We start from the raw sequence: 19,952 nt of genomic DNA, 5'->3' as shown, positions 1-19,952 counted from the left end.
TTAAGGTTTTACAAGATATTATAAGGTTTACAATGTATTTAAAAGGTTTACAACGTATTTACAAGGTATTTATAAGATATTATAAGATTTTACAAGCTATTTTATAAGGTTTTTACAAGTTATAAGGTTTTACAAGTTTTTTATAAGGTTTTACAAGTTATAAATACCTTATAAAACCTTATAAGTACCTTGTAAAACCTTTTAAAATACATTGTAAAACCTTACAAAACACTTGTAAATACTCTGTAAAACCTTTAAAATACCTTGTAAATTTTTCCCGCCAAAAATTTTCCCGCCAAAAAATTTCGCAAAAAAAAAATTGCGGAATCACTTTTCCCGCAAAAAAAATTTTTTGGCGGGAAAATTTTTTGGCGGGAAAAATTTTGACGGGGAAATTTTACAAGGTTTTTTAAAGGTTTTTACAAGTGTTTTGGCGGGAAAATTGCGGGATCACTTTTCCCGCCAAAAAATATTTTGTATTTTGTGGACCTAATTTTGTTTCAAATAAGGGTAAAATGGTCATTAAAAATTAAAAGAGGGCAAACTTAAAAATGGACTCTCAAAAGGGGCATTTTTGAAAAGGGGTATTGAAAAAGGGGCATTTTTAACAATTTCTCTATAAAAATTATATTTAATCCGCCGCCTATTATAAATATTTAAATATATTTGTTTTAAAAAATCATATAAGAGTATTTATATTTTTTAAACTTTTTGATCTATTAAAAATTGATGATATTCTTTAAAAAGATCATGTAAAACTATTTGAAGTTCCAAATTAAAATATTTTAAAAGTTTATTGTAATATATAAAATTATACATTTCAAAAAAAAGAAATGTAAGAAACTAAATATAAATATTTAAATTCTGACTCGTTACTCAGTCAGAATTTTTCTTGAATTTATTTTTGTTTAAAAGAAATATATTACTTAAATCTGAATTTTTGATCCGTAACCTTTTTTCCTTCATAGATTGTACAATTTATATTCCTTTTAAAAAATTAGGCATATACAGAAAAAAAATCTCTTTTTTTTATTATAGAAATGATATGAGGATTTATTTGTTTCATAAAAATAAAATCATATAAAGATTAGACGTGAAGTATAATGATTACTAATCATTGATTAGTAACAAATTGATATGGTAAGTGAGATATCAAATCTTATATGCTCGTTTTGATTGGTCATTTTTTAAAAAAACAAATTAATAATATATTTTTATTTTTATAATTTAGTTAAATTAGTATTTGATTTGTTTATCTTTAATAAAATAAATTAATTTACTCATTGAAATTTTATATCTAATTAGATTCTTATTATTTACGTATAAAAAGATAAGATTATTTTTTATGATGTATTCCCCAAATAATAATATAGGATTTTATTAAATCTTATTTGTTTTTTTTTATAATTATCAAAAAACTGGCACAGATATATTTGAAGAAGAAATTGTTTTTGCCTATAAAAAATGGAAAAAATTATGTTCGTGTCTTCTCAGAAACACAAACTGAAACAAAAACACGAACAGAGTGTCGATGTCGAATTCAGCGACCTACAAAAAGCCACCGCATAAGAAGAGAAAGACGTCTCCGTCTCCGCCTGATTCATCATGGTCTCCGTTATCGTCGCTGCCAGATGAGATGATTCTGAGCTGTTTGGCTCGAGTGTCGAGATTGGACCAAGCGGCTCTGTCTATCGTTTCCAAGTCTTATCGCTCCCTAATGGCTTCGCCTGAATTGTACAAGACGAGATCTAAAGTGGGTTACGCGGAGAATTGCTTGTACGTTTGTTTGCTCACCCCTCCTGACCTAACCCCACGCTGGTTCATCCTCCGCCGTGGTGAAACTTTGAATCGGCTTTCTCCGATCCCGTCGTTGTGCTCTCAGCCTCCGGAAGCATCCTCCGTGGTGGTGATGGATTGGGGAATCTATGTAATCGGTGGATTTATAAAGGAGACGACTCGTACTTCGGATGTCTGGCTCTTGGATTGTCGGACTCACACTTGGCGTCAAGTCCCTTCCATGGGAGTGGCTCGAGCTTGTGCGGCGGTTGGAGTCGTAAATGGGAAGATTTATGTGTTCGGAGGCTGCTTGGACCCAGATTCCTCGAACTGGGCAGAGGTATTTGACCCAAAGACTCAAACTTGGGACTCTTTGCCTCCAATGCCGGATCGGATTAAACGAGATCAGTATATCCACGACAGTGTGGTGGTGAGGGGGGAGAAGATTTACGCAGTTGATGGAATTGATAGAACCTATTGCTACTCGCCGTGTGAAGGTAAGTGGGGAAGAGGGAATGATGCTCCAACGAATGGAAACAGAAGGGATTGGTGTGTGATTGATGGTTTGATCTTCTGTATTTCTCGCAGCGGAAGTGTGTATTGGTGTGAGCCAGATCAGTTGGAGTGTGAACCAGAGGGGATGTATTGGAGGAAGGTCAAAGGTTTGGTCTCTCTCAAGAAGAGACTCTCTAGCTCTAGACTGGTTCACTTTGATGGGAAAATTGAGGCTTTGTGGGAGTCGTACAAAATCACTATTGGTAGAGACAAAAAGCTCATTGATTTACTTCCCGGGACCAGACTGAGCAACTCTGGTTCCAACATTCTGCTCTTGTGGGACGTTATCGAGGAGGATCATCTGCAGATTTGGTGTGCAGAGATTTCATTGGAGAGACGCCAAGGACCCGAGATTTGGGGTAATATTGTCTGGTCTAATGCTCTCATGAGTGTTGATCCTTTCTTACATCACTATAAGGTGTTGCATTCTGTTTCTGTCACTCTCTGAATTTGCCTCATTTTGTTAAACTTGCTCATAAATATTGGTTTTATATAATCTAGTACATCAGTGAATGCAATAAGTTGTTTTATGTTGTTTGATCTTGGTATTATATTGCTTGCTTTCATTCGTTTGTTCTCATGAGCCATGCAATTTCGATTTACTTTTCTTACTCCAGTGTGCTTCAATGGTTGTCAAGTCAAATGCGTATAATAACATCTTGGGCTTTGGCGAATGTATGCGATGCTCTGCATTACAGCGTTGATGATAGTTCCTTTGAAGGCATTAACGATGCTATAACTTATGACTCTAATACCAGTTTTGGATTTACTTTCATTTCTCCTCCTTAGTAGGATCAAATACAAATTCACAAGATATGGGCTTGCTTATAGAATGTGTTTTGTGCCTTACAGAGGATGGGGACAAGGTAATGAAAATCCTTCCAACAAAACAAACGACAGTCAACTAAAGAAGAAGAGCTTGTGGAGAGACACAACCTACAGTTTTCTGGATGTGAAAAGATCCCGAGCGTCGGATATATACAAACTGCTTCTATTAGAAAAAGCGAGGTGTGTATAGTGTTCTGAGAATTTGACTCATCACTTGCGGCAGAGGATTCCTCTGAACTCCAATAATTCAGTTCTGATCATATTCCTGTTCATCGTATCAGGTTCCTCTGATACTCCCTTGACCCTTCCTATGAGATAGTTGTAGCTGGATTGGCAAATTATGTAACAACTTCTTGTAGCTGTAGAACTAGTTCCATTCAGTGTTTGTCTGTCCAGTCTCTAAGGAACAATCTAGTCATGATAATCTGCCTATGATGATGTCATGTGGGGCATGTGCTTTGTAACCAGAATGTCAAAGAATGGCTTTAAGTCGTCTTTATAGTGTTCTTACTACAGGACAATGTAGACATGGTGTAGTTGCACTTTTGGAACGAAGCTTGGGAAAAAAGTTCTGACCCGTTAATCTGTATCAATGTAATCTTGTGTTCAATATTCATAAGTTTTAAAAATGGGGTTTTGTGTACAAAAGAATGTGTCTCTATGTGTGTTGCAGTTCGTTTGATCAACTTTCTGGATAGAAATCCAATGTATCACACTGTTTCCTAGTTTTAACTATTTAAGTTGTAACTTTCTAAACCTCATTAAAGCAAATATTAAAAGTTGAATTGGTACTCCTTGATGCTTTTGATTGTTAGAACTTAGAAGACAACAGCAACATGGATCGTTAAAGAATGCTCTGTTCTAGTATCATTGATGGTTTAGGCTCTAGTCAGTAGTCACAAGTCACTAGTTACTTCCTGGGGCTAGACTGAGCAACTCTGGTGGGAACATTGTGCTCTTTTGGGACGTCATTGAAGGGGATCATCTTGAGATTTGGTGTGCAGAGATCTCCTTGGAGAGACGCCAAGGAGGTGAGATTTGGGGTAACATTGAGTGGTCCAATGCTGTCATGACCGTTGATCCTTTCTTAGATCGCTCTAAGGTTTTGTATTCTGCTTCTGTCACTCTTTGAACTAAGGCAATTCTTTGTTTAAAGCTACCCAAAATCTTGTTTTTATATCATCTATTAAGTGGTTTGAGTTTTGTTGTTTCCCGTTCGACCAGTCAAATGATATGCAATTCTACATCTCCCCAAGATTGTTAAATGATTTTTCTCTTGCTTGTGGTGTTCTATTTTTCTTCAGGCTTTAAGCTCTATATGAGTCTCCCATTGGTAGCTTGTGAGATGGGGACTCATGTAGAGCTCATGGAGGTGTCAGAACATGATCTTTGTAAACAGATTAAGAGGATACAAAAGAAACAAAACTGAAGAGATCAAGTTTGGTTTTGAGCAACCCCATCGAATATCACTGCCTTTTAGAAGTCATTTGTGGCACAGAGAGCCTATGTTCATCACCTCTTCCTTGTCCTTGCAACTGATGTTTTTGAAGGTAGAGAAGATGTTGTGCTCTTGTTTTGTAGCTTCATATAAAAATTGGATTATGTAAAGTCTTATGTGTAATCAAATGTTTGATAATTTCCTTTATTTAACAAAAGATTCGTATCGATAATCTACAACATGTTACTAGTTAGAGAAGCTGAAGAAGAATGTTGTAACAAGTTAGGGTGTGTGAAACCATAAAGGCTGTGTCTTGCTAGAGAGTGTATATGACAAAGAAAGAAACATGAACTTTTTTTGGATGATTCCAATCTCTCGTTTGCAGCATTCAGCATAACATAAGCCTTGTTGTGAACCTCACGCAAGCCTTATTAGTACACCATTGTGATTGGATCTGATCAAAGTGTTGAAGTTTCTTGGTCTGGATCTCGTACATCATCTTCTTGTCAGCCAATGAATAATCCAGGTTATGGTAGTCTTGGATCTTTTTCATCACAGAGGTTACTTTGGTTCACGTGACTTTGCAGCCTCTGGCCTCTGTTTCTCTGTTTCAACAAATAAGAAACTTCAAATAATTTACCTTTTGATAAATTGTTACGCATGAAGAGACAAATATGACCGTTGTGAGCAAATCTCTGTTTCAACAAATAATAAATCTCACGCACTAAGAGATAATTATAATTGAAATTTCCTTTTTCTTAATCTCGTCGGGAAATAAAAAGGAAACAACCGAAAATTTCCTTTTTCTTCAAACAAACTTTGCTTATAAAAACTCTCACTCGTATCATCTTCCTTGAGAAATCAAAACTCTCTATTCTTCTTCTTCTTCGATACTACAATAAAAAATCCATCTTTCATCTTTTTCCTTTTTAAATTCTCTGTGAATTTCTTACCGAGAAGATCGCCGATGATGATCCATTCCAACATTCTCTCTTCAAAAAAAGTTCATTCTTCATCTCAAAACTTATCCGTAAGATTTGATTGGAGGAAAGCATCTCTTCTTATCTCGTGATGTTGAATGTTGATCCGTTACCATGGATGCTTCTTACGCGATTCTCACCGGCGGATTTTGGCGACGGTGGCGACTGAGAAAGAGGGCGACGTAGCAGATTCGAATTTCGATGGAGTCGCCTGAGGATGAATGAAGAAGAAGATCAAAAACTGAGTTTCGTCGTGACTTTCGTGACAAGGAGACGGTGCAGTGAAGGCTAACTAATGGGCCTTGGCTATTGGGCTTTTCCTACTCCTCACTACCCAAATCCAAACCAGGTAATAACACTTTCTTTTCTCTTTTGCTTTTAAAGGTTTTTTTTTTACAAATAATATTTTTTAGTAAATTACTTTTAAAAAACTAATAATGATTTTCACTAAAATTTAAAAAAAAACCATGAAATTTCATTAATTTTTTTTAAAATTAGTTTAAGTGTTAAATTTTAAACACGTCGAAAACTAACCGCGCCTAGGCATCCTGTCCTTAGTTGGTCCGTAAGCTTTGGTGTTCGAAGTTCGGTAATGTTTTCACGTAATATAAATTTAACACTTAAACTAATTTTTAAAAAATAATAATGATTTTCACTAAAATTTAAAACAAATTTAACACTTAAACATTAAGAATAAAACCATGAAAGTTCATTAATTTTTTTTTAAAAACTATTTAAAGTGTTAAATTTTAAACACGTCGAAAACTAACCGCGCCTAGGCATCCTGTCCTTAGTTGGTCCGTAAGCTTTGGTGTTCGAAGTTCGGCTATGTTTTCACGTAATATAGATTTAACACTTAAACTTATTTTTAAAAAATAAAATGATTTTCACTAAAATTTTAAACAAATTTAACACTTAAAATTTAAGAATAAAACCATGAAATTTCATTAAAACTTTTTAAGAACTAGTTTAGGTGTTAAATTTTAAAAACGTCGAAAACTAACCGCGCCTAGGCATCATGTCCTTAGTTGGTCCGTAAGCTTTGGTGTTCGAAGTTCGGCAATATTTTCACGTAATATAGATTTAACACTTAAAATCATTTTTAAAAAAATAATAATGATTTTCACTTAAATTTAAAACAAATTTAACACCTAAACTTTAAGAATAAAACCATGAAATTTCATTAAAAATTAGTTTAAGTGTTAAATTTTAAATACGTCGAAAATTAACCGCGCATAGGCATCATCTCCTTAGTTGGTCTGTAAGCTTTGGTGTTCGAACTTCGGTAATGTTTTCACGTAATATAAGATTTAACACTTAAACTCATTTTTAAAAAATACTAATGATTTTCGCTCAAAGTTAAAACAAATTTAACACTTAAACTTTAAGAATAAAACCATGAAATTTTATTCAATTTTTAAAAAAATTAATTTAATTGTTAAATTTCAAACACGTCGAAAACTAACCGCGCCTAGACATCATGTCCTTAGTTGGTCTGTAAGCTTTGGTTTTCGAAGTTCGGCAATGTTTTCACGTATTATAGACTTAACACTTAAACTCATTTTTTAAAATAATAATGATTTCCGCTAAAATTAAAAAAACTAGAAATTTCATTGAAACTTTTTAAATTATTTTTTTTTATTTTACAAAATGTATTTGTTTTGAAAACAAAACTAAGTATTAAAATTTAATATACGTGAAAACTAACCGGGCTTAGCATCCCGTCCTTTGGTCTGTAAGTTTTGTGGTGTCATAAGTTCAAAATGTTTTCACGTATCTTTTATTTAACACTTGGTCAAATTTTAAAGGTTTTTCAAAAATAAATTTTGAAGTAAATTGTTTTGTTTTTAACTAAAAGTTTTTGATTTTACAAAATGTTTTTGTTTTAAAAACAAATTTAATATACGTGAAAACTAACCGGACTTAGCAGTTGACAAAAAAAAAAAACGGACTTAGCATTCCGTCATTTGGTCTGTAAATCTTGTGGTGTCATAAGTTCAAATGTGGCCCAAATTTATTGGCCCAGATTTTAAATCTCTTAAAGCATATACTTGGAAGGTACAGTGTCCACCAAAGTTACGTCATTTTCTGTGGCAAATTTTATCAGGTTGTGTACCGGTTACAGAGAATCTGCGAAAAAAGAGGTATAAATTGTGATACAAGATGTGGCAGATGTGGTGCGATAGAGGAATCAATTAATCATACACTCTTTGAATGCCATCCAGCGAGACAAATTTAGGCACTATCTCAAATTCCTACGGCCCCGGAAATTTTACCAACAGCTTCAATTTATGCGAATTTGGATCATCTTTTTTGGAGAACTCCTTCGGAAGTTGATTCATCTTCATATTCATGGATAATTTGGTATATTTAGAAAGCTAGAAATGAAAAGTTCTTTGAAAATGTGGTTAAATACCCATTAGAGGTTTTACGTTTAGCGGAAAAAGAGGCGCAAGTGGAGTTAATTAATGAAAATCATCGTGCTACACGCTGCGAAAATCGAGCTCGAGAGAGAGATATCTCACATGATAATATCTACTCAGGATATCGTTGTTTCGTGGATAGATCCTGGAAAGGGACTGATAAATTTTCAGGGACATGGTGGTTCTGCACATCATCAAATGGAGAGACTCCAACCATGGGAGCTGCCAATATCCGAAGAAGTCTCTCACCTCTACATACCGAAGTAGAAGCTCTTCTCTGGGCGATGAAGTGTATGATTGGAGCCGACAACCAAGATGTAGCTTTTTTTACAGACTGTTCAGACCTGGTGCAAATGGTGTCTTCCCCAAACGATTGGTCGGCCTTCTCAGTGTATTTGGAAGATTTCAAAAGCGACAAGGAGGAATTTTCAAGTTTCTCCTTATCTTTGATTTCTCGAAGTGCGAATGTAAAGTGGATAATTTGGCACGAAAAGTTCGTACCGAATCGCATCATATCACATATGTAAACAACATTTCTCAGGAATGACTCTTTTGAATTTTATTTAAAAGCTGTTGACAAAAAGAAAAAAAAGTTCAACATGTTTGCACGTATATTTTATTTAACAATTGGTTAAGTTTTAAAGGTTTTTCAAAAATAAAGTTGTAAGAAATTTTTTTTTTATTTTACAAAATGTTTATATAAATATTATAATATATTATATAAAAAATATTTTTCAAGTAGAAATCAAGAAAAGAACAAAAACTAATTTGTAAAAAATATAAGAAGGGGTCAAAGAGGTGCTTGAACTTGAGACATGAGGTTCAATTTACCAATATCAAACTAAATTTGCCATGATGTAATATATAAACACTTAAATATACTTGCAAAAACAAACTTTATAAATGTGTCTCGTTCGAGCGAGTCAGCTTGGTTTTTGAATCCACGAATGACGAAACAAACCTATTCTTCTCAAAAGAGCACACCTTTTTCTCAAATAAAACACAACTATCTATCCAAATTAAGTGTACCAAAAACAATAGAGCACGTATCAAAATTTTCCACTTCACTCTGACCGATTGACTAGAGTTTATTGGTAGTTAATGGGGAACATAATTGTGAAATTATTAATGGGGAACACAATAGAGGCAGAAAAACTTTTTGTGCCGATAAAAGATAAAATGAACAATCATCATAAGATTTATTCAATGTACAATGTACAAAAGTACATGAGACAAAAGCAAAGCCAATTCCGCCGTAGCAAACAAATAGCATTATTATGTAAACAAGTTATTATTTTATTTTTTGGAAACTATAATGGAGCTAACACCCACCCAGTGCCGGTCCGGTAAATTTAGGTGCCCTAAGCAAAATTAAAGCTCATAAAAAAAAATTCTTTTAAATCAGATTTTTACCATTAAAAAGAATGTTGTAGTTGTCTCAAAAAATCTACAATATTTTTAAAAGACCCTACAAAAATTATTGTATATAAGAAACTTAACAAATTTTTAGGTAAAAAGGCCCTCAAATTTTGAGGCCCTAATCGGTAGCTTCGGTGGCTTGCCCTCTGCGCCGGCCCTACACCCACCCACTTTTTAAAAATTGACCTACATACAATACTAATTTCTATAAGTTTTTTTTATATACTTTTGCATTTATTTGTATCACACGTTGCAAAATATCATAAGTTCAATATGAATGAATGTTTAATGAAAAAACAATATCCATAAATTTTCTCATATACCATTGTATTTCCTTTGTATCACACCATTACAAATCGTAATAAAAAAACAGCAAAAACCATAACAAAAAGAAACTAAAATCTAGCATTTTCGAATCCATGGAGGTCACTGACTCTATTCATATGCTTCCTCATGATCGCCACTTTAGCCAATCTCTCAGCCGCTCTCCACGCTGAAGTCGGTGTTAGCGGCTCACTCTTCTGAACCACCGGCTCTGGACTCTTCACCACCACGTGTCTACCCCTCAAACGGTTCAAATCTGCCAGCTCAGCTTCCAAACCACGTAAGCACGAGTCACCGGAGCTCAAACCGTACTGCACCAACAAGGCTCTAGCTGACGTCAGCATTCGCTCAGCCCCCGAGTAATCATTTGCTTCGATTAACCGTCGAGACTCGGCAACGGCACGTGTGCTGAGGTGGAGGTTTCTGAGCCTTGCGATGTTCGGGTTAGATGATCTAACGGCCGTGGGACGTGGTATCATTAGCGCGCCATCTTCAGAATTTTTTATTTCCTGTGTCGTAGGATCCACGTGGCGAGATTGGACGGTCATGATTCTCTGGCATCTATTAGACGAAGAAGATGCAGATGATCTGAGTTCCACCAACACTTCCCTTTCTTCATCGCCGTACATGTCACCCAACCGAATCAACCCGGATCCGAGCCAAACGGGTCGACCCGAGAGTGAGTAAACTGACGTCACCTCTCCTTGACCCGACCCGGAAACCAATCCGAGATTTAGAGTAAGATCCTGAACCGATAAACTCAACAAACTCTTGATACGTTTAGCAAACACATCCTCGGAGAGAGCGTGATTACACGCGCCGAGCCAAATGGTGTGCGTTGGGATTTCCAAGTGAGAGAAGCGCGTGGACGACACAAAATCAGCTTGGGCCAATTGGGCTTCGTGGGCCGAGTTCTTGTTACGGTCCGTTAAGACGAAGATAGTGGTGAAGAGATTTTTCTGCCGTCGATCTTCGATCACTTTAGCCGCTTTTTTAACCGCATCGTTAACACTCATTCCGTCGCCGTCACCGGAAATTTCGTCGACAATTCTTCTAGCTAATCTCCTTCCGTTCGCCGACATTCTCCGTAACGGCGACAATCGCTTCGAGCTCGACGAGAACGAAACCATCGACAAACGATCCGTTTCTCGTAGAGACGATATCACTTGCCTCATCGCTCGCTTCACCATCTCAATCTTCCCTCCACTAACGTCTATAACAGTTACTAGATCCACCGGAGATCTACGTGCCGCCGGTAACGACGGAGATTTGATTTTCATGAGCACTGAGTATGTCTCGTTACCTCTCCCAACCGCTACAATTGCCGCTTCTGAAGACAACTTAACGTCCACGTGTCCAGTAACGGAATCCGTTATCTGTTTCTTCGTCGTTAACGGTGACGGCGTATTAACGTAAAACCCTTTAAATTCTCCGTTATTGTTATCTTCTTCTTCGTCTTCGTTTGACTCCGGTATAGTGTTGAAACCGGTACGTGAGATTGGAGATGAAATCAAAGGCTCGTCGTCGTTGTAAACTCTTAATGATTTGTTGTTCTTTGATTCTCGGATCTTGGAATCGGATTCGGATCCGGATTTTGGGGATTTCGGAGTATCCAATTCGTGGAGAGAAGAAGAGAGAGACAGAGGAAGAAGCGACGTTTCTCTCCAAGAAGCACCACAAACAGGGCAATCGGAGAGTAGATTCCGATCACCGGCGCGTGAAGCTACGCAAGGGAAATGAAACGTGTGTGAACATTCCGCCGTGAAAATCGCCGTTCCTCTTCCAGCTTTCGCGCTCTGTAAACAAATTCCACATTTGCTACTACTGATGCTACTCTGTTTCAAAACACAAACGTAAAAATGTTAACTTTGAGTTATTTGAAAAATCTTATTTTTTAGTTTCGATTTTGGATTCTTACTTTGGTGAAACAGAGTTTTGATTTGAGGAGAGAAAAGCTCGCCGGAGATTTAGGTGACGAAGGTGTAGAAGAAGAAGAAACGCTTAGAAGAGAAAGAGGACTTCTGTTTCTCGTCGGAGTAACGTCACCGGAAGTATTGCATTGAAGCTTGGGACTAGCTGGAAGAGACGGTGAAGGAGTGATGAATGCTGTAGCAGACCAACTTTGACAACGAATGCTAGGAGAGGTAACTGAATCGGGTCGGGTCTCGGACCTTGGAGTAGACGGGTTAGAGAAAAACCCGAATCTTGAAGCTGATGGTTTTTGCGAATCATCGGCTCTGTTGTTGTCTTTCTTTTTATGAATCGAACTCCAAAACGTTCTTCGCAAACCATTCATCATCTTCAACTTATTATTTCTTCGTAGTGACTACAATTTTGGATTGATGAGTGGAAATGAAACGTTTTTGAGGTTTTAATGGAGAGACAGAGAGTAGAGAGATAAATAAACAGGAGAAAATGGTGGGGTTGAGTTATTTTTTAAAAAAGTGGCCTCCTTTTGTTTATTTCACAATTAAAGTTGTATTGATTATTGGGATTATCAAGATTTTTTTGAAGAAGATTGAAAAAAATAAAAAAAATGATCTCTAAAAAGCTGTAAATTACTTTAAAAGTTACTGCTTTGCTTTTGGTCTAGAGACTGAATCACCCTACGAGTCTACGAATGTACTTCTTTTTTTTCCTTTTATTAACTCAAGTTCCGAATCATTGGTGTAGCTTGAAACAGTCGAAATGTTCTATTTAAGACGAGATTAGATAGTAGTTGTAATTAATTTTATCACGCAGTCAAAATGAATGGTGAAAACAAACTTTTTATGGTTGAAATTGAATGTGATCAGTGAAAATATAAGGAAACATAATAAATGAACGAGAGTCAATTGCGAAGATGCTCTTTATTCAGAGAGATGTCCAAACAAACCGTAGCAGCAGCCTATTACTGAGTATGTGTGTACACTCTGCTTCAATTCTGTTGTCTTGAGTCGGTCCATTTTTATCTTTATACTTGTCTTTTATTTAATGCTTCTTATCACTTTATTTCCATTTCTTCTTACACATGTTTTTATAACAGCTTTTTAACGTACATGGCATGCACTGATTCACACATATATGTGTATTTGGATGCTTCACGTGTATATATATATACAGTAGTCGTCAATTATGTAAAAAGTTTAATTCAAACGGCTCTGGTTTAAAGCACGTCTAACAAAGTAGTATGATTTATTTCTTAGGTAAAAAGATGGGTGTGAAAAAAAAAAGGGTAAAAAGATGGGTGTCTCATGTCTGTATATGTATAATTATATCTTCACCATTTGAATAATGTGGCAAATTACAATATATTATGAAGATTTGGAGGTATCTAACATTTTAGGACATAACAAAAAGATACTGACATACTACTGTTAAGACTTAATTAGGACTACATTTTATCTTAGTATTCTAACTAGGATATGACCCGCGGTACACCGCGGGTTAATTATTTGATTTTTTTATTTTTATAAATTGATGAATTTATTGTGTATAATATTTTTTGTTGTATACCGCGGGTAACATGCGTTGTATCTAAAATAAAAAATTTTAAGTTGTATTTGTTTTGTTTAGTGTTTAAGATTGTATAATTGTATTTTGATTTGTTATTTATAGGATTTCACATGTGGTATATTGTCTCGTATTAATATTGACCCAAACCCATCCAACCATATAATCTAAAATGAAATTAAACATCATTTTGTTATTTTTTTAATAACACTTTTATTTAAATGTCATATAATTCGAGTTAATTTGAAAGTTGCTTTCAAATAGTTTCCATGTATATTTTTAAATTAGTGTGTGTTTTTGGACCAACCCGTAAAAATAATTTATAATTATATCTTAAAATACTAATTAGGATTTCACCCGTGATATACTGTCCCATTTTAGATAATTATAAAAATTAAAGAAAGATCCGAATGACTCAATTTCGGGTCTGAATAAAATAACGACATGATTAAATGCTCAATTTGTTCTTAAAAATGTTAATATAGATTACACACATATTTTTGTTCATCGATTGAGTAATATATGTCTGTTTTAAAAAATTTGAATTGTAACATATGCAGAAAAAAAAAACTAAAATTTACTAACTATTTATATATTTTATAATAATTTAAAATAATATAAATATAAGATCAAATAAAAGTGAAATAAGAATCATATATTTATGTTTAAATTAGGTAGAGAGGTTTTAGGAAATTAGTGCAAATTTGTTATATTAGCATTAAATCATCATATTTGATTTCTTTATCTATAAAAATCGTGGAGAATATACCATAAATAAAGCGTTTAAATATAGTAATTAGTTGAGAAAGTATATATATTTTAGATTTTATTAATTATTTTCGTTTTTTAATTTTGCCAAAATTTAAGGAAAGATCCGATTGAAGATTTCCGGGTCAAAATTAAATAAATTTGACCCGATTTGGGTACCCCAAAAACTGCTGCAAAAATGTATAGTAGATTATTGTAAGTGTACAATTAACTTCGCACATTCCCTATGTTTCAGAAGATTTTGGTTGTTTCTTTCTGCTCCATGTGACGCACCGAAAAACATAAAACCATACTATGGAGAAGTGACAAGTTACGTGTGTAAATAATATGCTCTATAATATAGTTCTGTATTTGTTTTAGAGCATATTAACAATAATTAGCGTGGGTATTACTTGTATTCTCCATATAGGAGAGGAGGTTTACATGATTCAAATTGATTTTTGAAAACAAATTACGTAACAGGAACCATTTTATGTAATTTGTATATAGTTGGAAATTTGTTAGTTTGTTGTCGTTACTTTATTCGAGATGATTTAAATGTTGATATCAACCAACATATAAAGACAATGAACCAGCAGAACACCGTCCAAAAACTTGAATTTAAATTAGTGGAAACATATAATAATTGAATTCACAACGACGCGTATTATTTATCACAGCTTCAAGTTCCAACAAACCTATTTCATTAAAATTTTATATCTATCGAATAATCTCTTTTGACAAAAGGATAAGTCTCAAGGAATAATATACCAGATAAATTATGATAATTAGTTTATCCAAAAACCAATAACATTTTTCTTTTTAAGCTCATTAGTTGAATTTAACAAATCTAATACGTCTAGGCGAGCCGCACCAGTGGCCAGAGAGAACATGTTTATAAATTAACTTTTTCTTAGTATTTCTTAAAACTTTTATCAAATTTGATAAAAATAAACTCTTAGCTCAATTAAAAATAAAGTAGTATACGACATCGTATCACATAAGACCAAAATAGTAGGTCATTCTCGAGAAGTGTACTCATTTGTTGTTTGTTCGTCGTATTTAAAATAAAAAATAAATAAAAATCTAAGACGTCTAGGTCACTTATTTTGTTATGTTGGTCAAGAATCGAGATCAAACTCTACGGATGTATTTTTGGCTACTGCGATTTTATTAATACCTAGTGAATAGATAAATTGATGGATTAGTTTCTAGATTTGATTTGTAAAGTTTTGATGTCAATCCAAACTCAATTCATACGAGTGAGCATCACATAGCGGTTCTTAATTATTGATTTTTTTTCTTCTCTTTTTCTGTTTAGTCAAAGACTATTTGAAGACAAAAAACGTCAAATCTATCTAACCTCATGTTCTTGTTAATTTTTTTGATGCACTGTATTGACTAAAAAATAGCGGCCTAAAATTCACACGTATACATATATAGGTTTCAAATGAAGAAAGCGCTTCAGGTAAAATTTATCAAGCAATTTAGATAAAACAAATGCAGATTAAACAGAGTCTTCTTATGTGGTTAAGTTATTAGATTAATAATCATTGAGATTTTATCAAAGACCCACAAAACTTTGAAAATAATTTAATTCGCTGTTGAACGGACCACTTAAACACATATATGTTCCTGAAAGAACTTAATGCCAAAAATATCGGCCTAATCCATTCTTCTGGTCGGGCTGGATTATATCTATAAAGCTTCGATCCTAATTAACAGTACTTCAATATGTTTTCAAAAAAAGGAAAAAAAGCAAATTTGTGGTGTGGAAGTAGAGCCATGCGGCACGTGACATGCATGAGAAGGTCCAAGATACTAAATATGGGTTTATGGAGACGATTGCTCCTATCGACGAAACCCTCTACCTGGACCAGTTTCTTTCATAACTATTTACTCAATGTTCGTTAAACTATAGTTTTATTACTCTAAACTCGAAACCTGAAAAGGAGTGTTTCTATCACTGTATTTGCTATCAAGTGTTCACATTACTTAAGACTTCATGTGTCTCAATTATAGAGAAACAACAAGTATATAATAATATAATTTCTCCGATTGTTTCCGTTGACTAATTCTTATTTTTATATATTTCGTTATATTATAAGTATATATGTTCATCAATTAACCACAAGAATCATAAGATTCGGATGGTCATTCAAATTTTATGGTTATTTAGAATCTTTCATCTAGTGAGAATAAATTATCAGCCTTGACTATATATACAAGGAAAACAAGACCACACCGATTTGGTTAGTTTGTGTAATTAGTCATTATCATTATCTTAAGTTAATTAAGAGCTGATATTAGATTTTTCAATTATTATTAGAGATTTTGTAGAGGACAAGATTGAGTCGCGTGAGATTAAAAAAACTCATATAGTGGTCATTAAGTATTTAATTTGTGGATTTGAGCAAAACAATCATCGAACTTTTGAATTTTTCAAAAGAGACTTTAAATTCGTGAATCTTACTACTAGGATCAAGCAAGATCTATTAGTAGTATTCAAATATACAAATAATAAATTACATATCATACCCCAATGCGTAATTTATTTATCAATGTAGGGTTAGCCGTATAATTAAACACTACACATGTAACCAAGCAAAGAGGCCTCTGGGGACATGTTTGCCCTAATCTACTTGGACATTTTATATTTCAAAATCTGATTTTTTTTTTCTGTCTAAACAAGCAGTATATATAATTGTATGTTTTGGATTTATCAAGAATATCTTGAAACAATTAATTGGATTTTTGAGTTGACACAATAACTAATCTTATTAAACACAACTATCAAATAAATCCCGCAGTATTCAAGCACATCTTAACTCGAAAAAATTGCAAATGCCGTAGACCAAACCATTTAGCTTAATTCTAACATTAATAATTAAGATAAAGATTTGGTGAACATCATAATCACCATATGTTGACCCTAAACTATACAATTCTTCATAGAATAAAGTATATGTTAAATTATACGAATTAAAGTTATATAATATATAATTAAATTCTGTCGGTATGTTGAAGTAAAGAGAATGATTTGTAATGAGTAATGATGAATGGGAGGGAGACTATCTTTTGTTTGTATGTAATTAAATACAAATTTACTAAAAAACGTAACTTAAGAAAAAGGTTTCCAGAGACATAGCATATGCTGGTTAGGAAATAGGACCGATCCATGTTAAACCAAGTTGACAAGAAAAAAAAAAAACATGTGGTGGTCCGTTGTCTATTATTACTTTATTATACTAATATTATTATCAAATACAGTTAGTTTTAAAATTGTTTCGTTGAAAAAGAAAATAAATTTAAATGTAAAATGGAAAAGTAAGTAAAATACTAAAATCAGTAAGAAAGAAAATGTCAATTATTTTTTGTGTCAAATACATTAAAATAATGTATGCTAAATTTCTATAACGGTACAAAAATAAATTGAATTTTTACAATTTCCAACGAACAAATGACTTATTCAAATGATAAGATTCAAAATTCGGTTAGTTTAACATCGTTATGTAAATTTAAAATCATTATTATTTTTTAAAAATGAGTTTAAGCGTTAAATCTATATTACGTGAAAATATTACCGAACTTCGAACACCAAAGCTTACAGACCAACTAAGGACATGATGTCTGGGCAGTGTTAAATCTATATTACGTGAAAATATTACCGAACTTCGAACACCAAAGCTTAAGGACCAACTAAGGACAGGATGCCTCAACACGGTTAGTTTTTGACGTGTTTAAAATTTAATACTTAAACTAATTTAAAAATTTTTTTTTTTATGAAATTTCATGGTTTTATTCTTAAAGTTTAAGTGTTAAATTTGTTTTAAATTTTAGTGAAAATTATTATTATTTTTTTAAAAATGAGTTTAAGTGTTAAATCTATATTAGGTGAAAATATTACCGAACTTTGAATACCAAAGCTTACGGATCAACTAAAGACAAGATGTCTGAGCGCGGTTAGTTTTCGACGTGTTTAAAATTTAACACTTAAACTAATTTTTAAAATTATTTAATGAAATTTTATGGTTTTGATTCTTAAAGTTTAAAGTCTTAAAATTATTTTTAATTTTAGTGAAAATCATTATTAGTTTTTTAAAAGTAATTTACTAAAAAACATTATAAAAAAAAAAACTTTAAAAACAAAAGAGAAAAGAAAGTGTTATTACCTGGTTTGGATTTGGGATTATGTAAGGATTACGAAAAGCCCAATAGCTAGGCCCATTAGTTAGTCTTCACTGCACCGTCTCCTTGTCACGAAAGTCACGACGAAACTTTTTTTTTTTTTTTTTTTTTTTTTTTTTTTTTTTTTTTTAGTTTTGATCTTCTTCTTCATGCATACTCAGGGGACTCCATCGAAATTCGAATCTGTTACATAATCCTCGTTCTCAGTCGCCACCGTCGCCAAAATCCACCGGTGAGAATCGCGTAAGAAGCATTCATGGTAACGGATCAACATTCAACATGAACGGTGAAATTAGGAGAGAATGTTGGAATGGATCATCATCGGCGATCTTCTCGGTAAGAAATTCACAGAGAATTTAAAAAGGAAAAAGAGGAAAGATGGATTTTTTATTGTAGTATCGAAGAAGAAGAAGAATAGAGAGAGTTTTGATATCTTAAACCACATAATAGATGATATAAAGACTGGTCGAACGGGAAACAATAAAACTCAAACCACATAATAGATGATATATATAAAGATTTTGGGTAGCTTTAAACAAAGAATTGCCTTAGTTCAAAGAGTAACAGAAGCAGAATACAAAACCTTAGAGCGATCTAAGAAAGGATCAACGGTCATGACAGCATTGGACCACTCAATGTTACCCCAAATCTCACTTCCTTGGCGTCTCTCCAAGGAGATCTCTGCACACCAAATCTCAAGATGATCCCCTTCAATGACGTCCCAAAAGAGCACAATGTTCCCACCAGAGTTGTTCAGTCTAGCCCCAGGAAGTAAATCTATCAGCTTTTGAGGGATCTTATATTTTTCCCACAGATTCACAATCTGCTCACCAAAGTGGACCAGCCTAGAACAAGAGAGACTCTTCTTCAGAAAGCCTAAACCTTTCACCTCTTTTGAAACCATCCCTTCCGTTTCATGCCAATCCAACTCATCTGGCTCACACCAGATTACAGTCCCGTGTCTAGTAAGAAAGAAGATCAAATTATCAATCATACACCAATCCCTTCTGTTTCCTTTCACTTCCCCACGATTCCCTCTTCCCCATTGACCTAGGCTCGGAGAGTAGTACAAGGTTCTATCTGTTCCATCAACTGCGTAAACCTTTTGATCCCTCACCACACTGTCGTGGATATACTGATCTCGTTTCTTCGTATCCGGCATTGGCGGCAAATTATCCCAAGTTTGAGTCTTTGGATCGAATACCTCTCCCCAGTTCTTCTCATCGAACTTGCAACCTCCTAACACGTAAATCTTCCCGTCCACGACTCCAGCAGCCGCGGAAGCTCGAGTCACTCTCATGGAAGGGACTTGACGCCAAGTGTGAGTCCGACAATCCAAGAGCATGACTTTCGAAGTGGGCTTCCCCTTTATCAATCCACCAATTACATAAATCCCCCAATCCAGCACCACCACGGAGGATGCTTCCGGAGGCTGAGAAGGGCACGAAGGGATCGGCATCAAATCGGAGAAGGAGGCGTTTAGGATTTCTCTACGGCGGAGGATATACCAACGTGGATTAGAGTCAGGAGGGGTGCGTAAGCATACGTAGACGTAAGTTTCAAAAGGTCATGAATATACCTCAGCCTCAAGAGATTTCATGAAATCATTCTCCAATTTCAGTTGAATCTCATCACACAATTGACCACTGAAGAATCATAAACAGAGACCACTTAGTCAAAAAAACTTTTTATACTTTGGCTAATTGGCTAAATAATACCATAATACCTAACTAGGTAAGGTTAAAAGAAACAGAGTCAGACAAATCTCTCTGTTTTTATAGG

General features: G+C 34.1%; 3 protein-coding genes and 1 long non-coding RNA gene across 14 annotated transcripts; 1 reads left to right on the top strand and 3 right to left on the bottom strand.

Moving 5' to 3' along the window:
- The first annotated feature begins 1,462 nt into the window (after positions 1 to 1,462).
- Positions 1,463 to 4,595, top strand: LOC9305031 (putative F-box/kelch-repeat protein At3g24610). 11 transcript variants are annotated; one of them, XR_002330661.1, is made up of 4 exons: positions 1,463 to 2,749; positions 2,949 to 3,339; positions 3,975 to 4,190; positions 4,464 to 4,595. XR_002330661.1 is itself a non-coding variant. In XM_021019287.1 (3 exons), the coding sequence occupies exons 1-2, from the start codon at positions 1,532 to 1,534 to the stop codon at positions 3,033 to 3,035; spliced, it is 1,305 nt and encodes a 434-aa protein (XP_020874946.1). In that variant the 5' UTR covers positions 1,463 to 1,531; the 3' UTR covers positions 3,036 to 3,052; positions 3,184 to 3,944. The 11 variants fall into 11 exon arrangements, 5 of the variants coding, with proteins under 5 accessions (XP_020874946.1, XP_020874947.1, XP_020874945.1 ...); XR_002330660.1 differs by having other exon boundaries at positions 3,975 to 4,261; XR_002330659.1 differs by lacking the exon at positions 4,464 to 4,595 and having other exon boundaries at positions 3,975 to 4,405.
- A 175-nt stretch (positions 4,596 to 4,770) lies between these two features.
- LOC110226737 lies at positions 4,771 to 5,920 on the bottom strand. Its single transcript, XR_002330664.1, has 2 exons — positions 5,551 to 5,920; positions 4,771 to 5,202 (listed from the first exon to the last, which is right to left on the bottom strand). It is a non-coding gene; the product is annotated as an uncharacterized LOC110226737 (long non-coding RNA).
- A 3,790-nt stretch (positions 5,921 to 9,710) lies between these two features.
- Positions 9,711 to 12,261, bottom strand: LOC110226855. The gene is made up of 2 exons (XM_021019665.1): positions 11,662 to 12,261; positions 9,711 to 11,578 (listed from the first exon to the last, which is right to left on the bottom strand). The coding sequence occupies exons 1-2, from the start codon at positions 12,040 to 12,042 to the stop codon at positions 9,815 to 9,817; spliced, it is 2,145 nt and encodes a 714-aa protein (XP_020875324.1). The 5' UTR covers positions 12,043 to 12,261; the 3' UTR covers positions 9,711 to 9,814.
- Positions 12,262 to 18,723: 6,462 nt separating this feature from the next.
- LOC9302998 (putative F-box/kelch-repeat protein At3g24610) lies at positions 18,724 to 19,629 on the bottom strand. Its single transcript, XM_002866880.2, has one exon. The coding sequence runs from the start codon at positions 19,627 to 19,629 to the stop codon at positions 18,724 to 18,726; it is 906 nt and encodes a 301-aa protein (XP_002866926.1).
- Positions 19,630 to 19,952: the final 323 nt, after the last annotated feature.

Source organism: Arabidopsis lyrata (genome assembly GCF_000004255.2).
Source record: "Arabidopsis lyrata subsp. lyrata unplaced genomic scaffold ARALYscaffold_7, whole genome shotgun sequence".
Classification (NCBI taxonomy): Eukaryota; Viridiplantae; Streptophyta; class Magnoliopsida; order Brassicales; family Brassicaceae; genus Arabidopsis; species Arabidopsis lyrata.
Note: the sequence above shows the minus strand (reverse complement) of the source record. Positions and strands in the feature narration are given on the sequence as shown.

What these genes read in the sequence shown, in the direction of transcription:
- LOC9305031 (XM_021019287.1), top strand. Translation starts at nt 1,532, where the DNA reads ATGTCGAATTCAGCGACCTACAAAAAGCCACCGCATAAGAAGAGAAAG. An exon ending in CTTTCTTACATCACTATAAG is followed by an intron (nt 2,750 to 2,948) that starts GTGTTGCATTCT and finishes TTCTTACTCCAG; the next exon opens with TGTGCTTCAATGGTTGTCAA.
- LOC110226855 (XM_021019665.1), bottom strand. Translation starts at nt 12,042, where the DNA reads ATGATGAATGGTTTGCGAAGAACGTTTTGGAGTTCGATTCATAAAAAG. An exon ending in CAAAACTCTGTTTCACCAAA is followed by an intron (nt 11,579 to 11,661) that starts GTAAGAATCCAA and finishes GTTTTGAAACAG; the next exon opens with AGTAGCATCAGTAGTAGCAA.
- LOC9302998 (XM_002866880.2), bottom strand. Translation starts at nt 19,629, where the DNA reads ATGCCGATCCCTTCGTGCCCTTCTCAGCCTCCGGAAGCATCCTCCGTG.